At 59.3% G+C, this 2,661-nt stretch overlaps 1 protein-coding gene across 1 annotated transcript; it reads left to right on the top strand.

Annotated features, from left to right (window-relative positions):
* Positions 1-493: 493 nt before the first annotated feature.
* On the top strand, positions 494-2,116 carry MIND_00933900 (F-box domain-containing protein; the record flags this gene model as incomplete). The annotated part of the gene is made up of 1 exon (XM_037365963.1): positions 494-2,116. The coding sequence occupies exon 1, from the start codon at positions 503-505 to the stop codon at positions 2,114-2,116; it is 1,614 nt and encodes a 537-aa protein (XP_037217375.1). The 5' UTR covers positions 494-502.
* Between the last annotated feature and the right edge of the window lie 545 nt (positions 2,117-2,661).

Genomic DNA, 2,661 nt, shown 5'->3' with positions numbered 1-2,661 from the left:
TCAGACCCGCCAGAACCCCCCGAATTTTTACATAGCAAAAGTTTTTTAAGGGCCTTCTAGGACCCCCTACCCCATGTCCGTGATAAGCATCTTGACACCCCTTGAGTTTGTAAACCAGATTAACTTACAGCACCCTAAGCAAAGAGTTGGCAGCATCAAGTTCCTGCATCTCTTGTTGCCACTTACCAAGCTGACAATGCCACGCAGCCATTGATTTTATAATTACTGACTTCTTGGGGGCATTGTCATCACTCCGCTATGAGCTTAGAGAATAGATACTGAGCCAGACTACTCTAAGCCCTTTCCTTAGAATGTAAATAGCCCTGACTTTCATGCTAATCCTTACCATTATAAACAACACTGATATACCTTGGATACATGCAACCTTATCATTCCCGCTTGTATAAACCCCTTATTATGATGTGTGACAGTGGCAGTGCCGCTTGAGATAAGAAATCGTGACCATGGCCGGATCAAAAAACTCTCTGTGACTCCCTCTTTCATGACGCACGACACCCTGCGCGCAGAATACGCGTCCGCGCTCGCAGCCCCGCCCGGCGATGTGTCCCCTGCGCGCATTGCGGACCTGAAACGGCAGCTAGACGCCATCGTTTATCCCGTGGCTCACCTCCCGACCGAAATCACGCAATCGATCTTCGAGCGGCTCGTCACCCCGCCGCCCGACGTGACGAACGACCGGTGGTGGATCGCGCCGGCGGTGGAGTTAACGCCGACAACCGCGCCGATGCTGCTGATGCAGGTGTGCGCTAGCTGGCGTGCGATCGCACTCCAGCTTCCCGCGCTGTGGGCCGCTGTGAAGATCACGTTTCGCGGGCCGGACCGGGGACCGCCGGTCGGGGAGGAGCTGGATACGTGGCTGACGGTGGCATGCCCAACGCCGAGGGTGCTCACGCTAGCAGGCACTGTGGTGGGGCGCGAGCGCGCACATGCAGAGGCGGTGCTGAAGAAGCACGCGGGGGGCGTGACGCATCTGCGGCTGTCGCTGGAGTTAGAGAGCCTTGGGCTGCTGCAGTGGAGCTTCCCCATGCCAGTACTGCGCCGGGCATACGTCACGCTCGCTCAGGACTTCGGCGTGGGCGTGTTTACGTCGGACGATTTCGTGCAGCTGTTCCGGGACACCCCGGCGCTGCACGACATCACCGTGCACGGGAACATCCGGCGCGGCAGCTTCGCGCTCCCGTGGGGCCAGCTCACTGCGGTGAACAGTGACAGCTGGTCTGCCGCGGACTGCCTCGCAGTGCTGCAGGCCTGTCCGCGGCTCGAAAAGGCGACCTTCACCGACGTGTTTGAATCGCCCATGCCCCCGCCGGCTGGCCCGATCCGTCCCGCCGCGCTGGCGGTGCTTCAGTGCACGCCATTCCTTCCCCAGCTCTGTGACTTCCTCCAGCCGCCCAATCTTACATTCCTCGTCACATCACACGCGCCCAAACCCCCGCGGCACGGCCGATTCCCCGCATTCCTGGCGCCGTTCTCACACACCCTCACTACGTTCGACTACGCCGCCCACTACCACTCGGACGCGGACCCGCTCGCGGTCACGTGGTTCGATCCGCTTGTCGCGCTCGAGAAGCTCCAACTCATCCGTCCGCCGGAGGCGTTCACCCGCGCGTTCCTGCTCCGCCTCGACCGCGCCACGCACCCGCAGTTCCTCCCCCGCCTGCGCCAGCTCGTGATCCGGAAGCAACAGCTCTTCATCGATCTCGCCGTCATCAAGGCCGCGTGGACGCGCTGCCCGTGCATCCCGTACGACGACTTCTTCCTGCCCGAAAATGCGGAGGCCGCTGAGCCGACTTCCCCGGCACCGGAACCCGCGCCGGCGCCGGACCCGCCCCTGCCGACGCTCGACGCGCTCGTGTTCATCCACCACCCGTTCCCGCGGAGCGCCGCGTACCCCGGGCTCGGCGGGCCGGACGCCGTCGGCGACGTCGACTGGGACGCGCTCGCGGACCTTCTGTGGGCGACCGAGGACGCGGAGGGCCGCCCGAAGATGGCCGTGCACGTCGGCACGGAGCGCGAGAATTTCGTGGTGCCGTGGGACCCGGAGGGAAGGGAGATGAAGAAGACGAGGCCCGGGGATCCGAAACTTGACTCTTGAACTGACACGATTGTCAGGACAGAACAGAAAAATGTGTTGAACGCGTAGTACATATTGTTTTTTGAACTCGACGCAGATACCACTGGCATGAACTTGATCTTCTCTCTCTCCCTCTCTTTTATCCAACTTCTGAAAATTCACGGTCCGAGTCTTTCAAAACGAATAGCGCCCATTTAGTTAGGGCATGCATCCCCAGCGCAAGGATTGCACCCGCACTCCCCTACCCCAACGGTGCACTGGCACTGGCAGACTCCAGCAATCTTGATATACCTACGTCCCAACGCGTCGAAAGAGCCGCAGCTATCAGCTTGAAATATCCATTAGTGATCATATTGACAGGTCATTAATGATAGGCATAATGCTTTCTATGTCTCTAACCCCCAAATCCTATCAAGATATTCTCTATACAAAAAGCTTTCTTCACTCCCCTTAGGACCCCCTCTTCCCCCTACCCCATGTGCCAGATAAGAGTCTTGAGTCCCCCTTGCTGTCCACTCAGCTAGTTGCATAGGCCGAGGGTCCACTAAATGCATACTGTTGCTGGC

Source organism: Mycena indigotica (assembly GCF_014461135.1).
Source record: "Mycena indigotica strain 171206Taipei chromosome Unknown Mind.scaff0008, whole genome shotgun sequence".
Taxonomy (NCBI): domain Eukaryota; kingdom Fungi; phylum Basidiomycota; class Agaricomycetes; order Agaricales; family Mycenaceae; genus Mycena; species Mycena indigotica.
The sequence above is the reverse complement of the archived record's forward strand: the minus strand, read 5'-3'. Positions and strand labels throughout refer to the sequence as shown.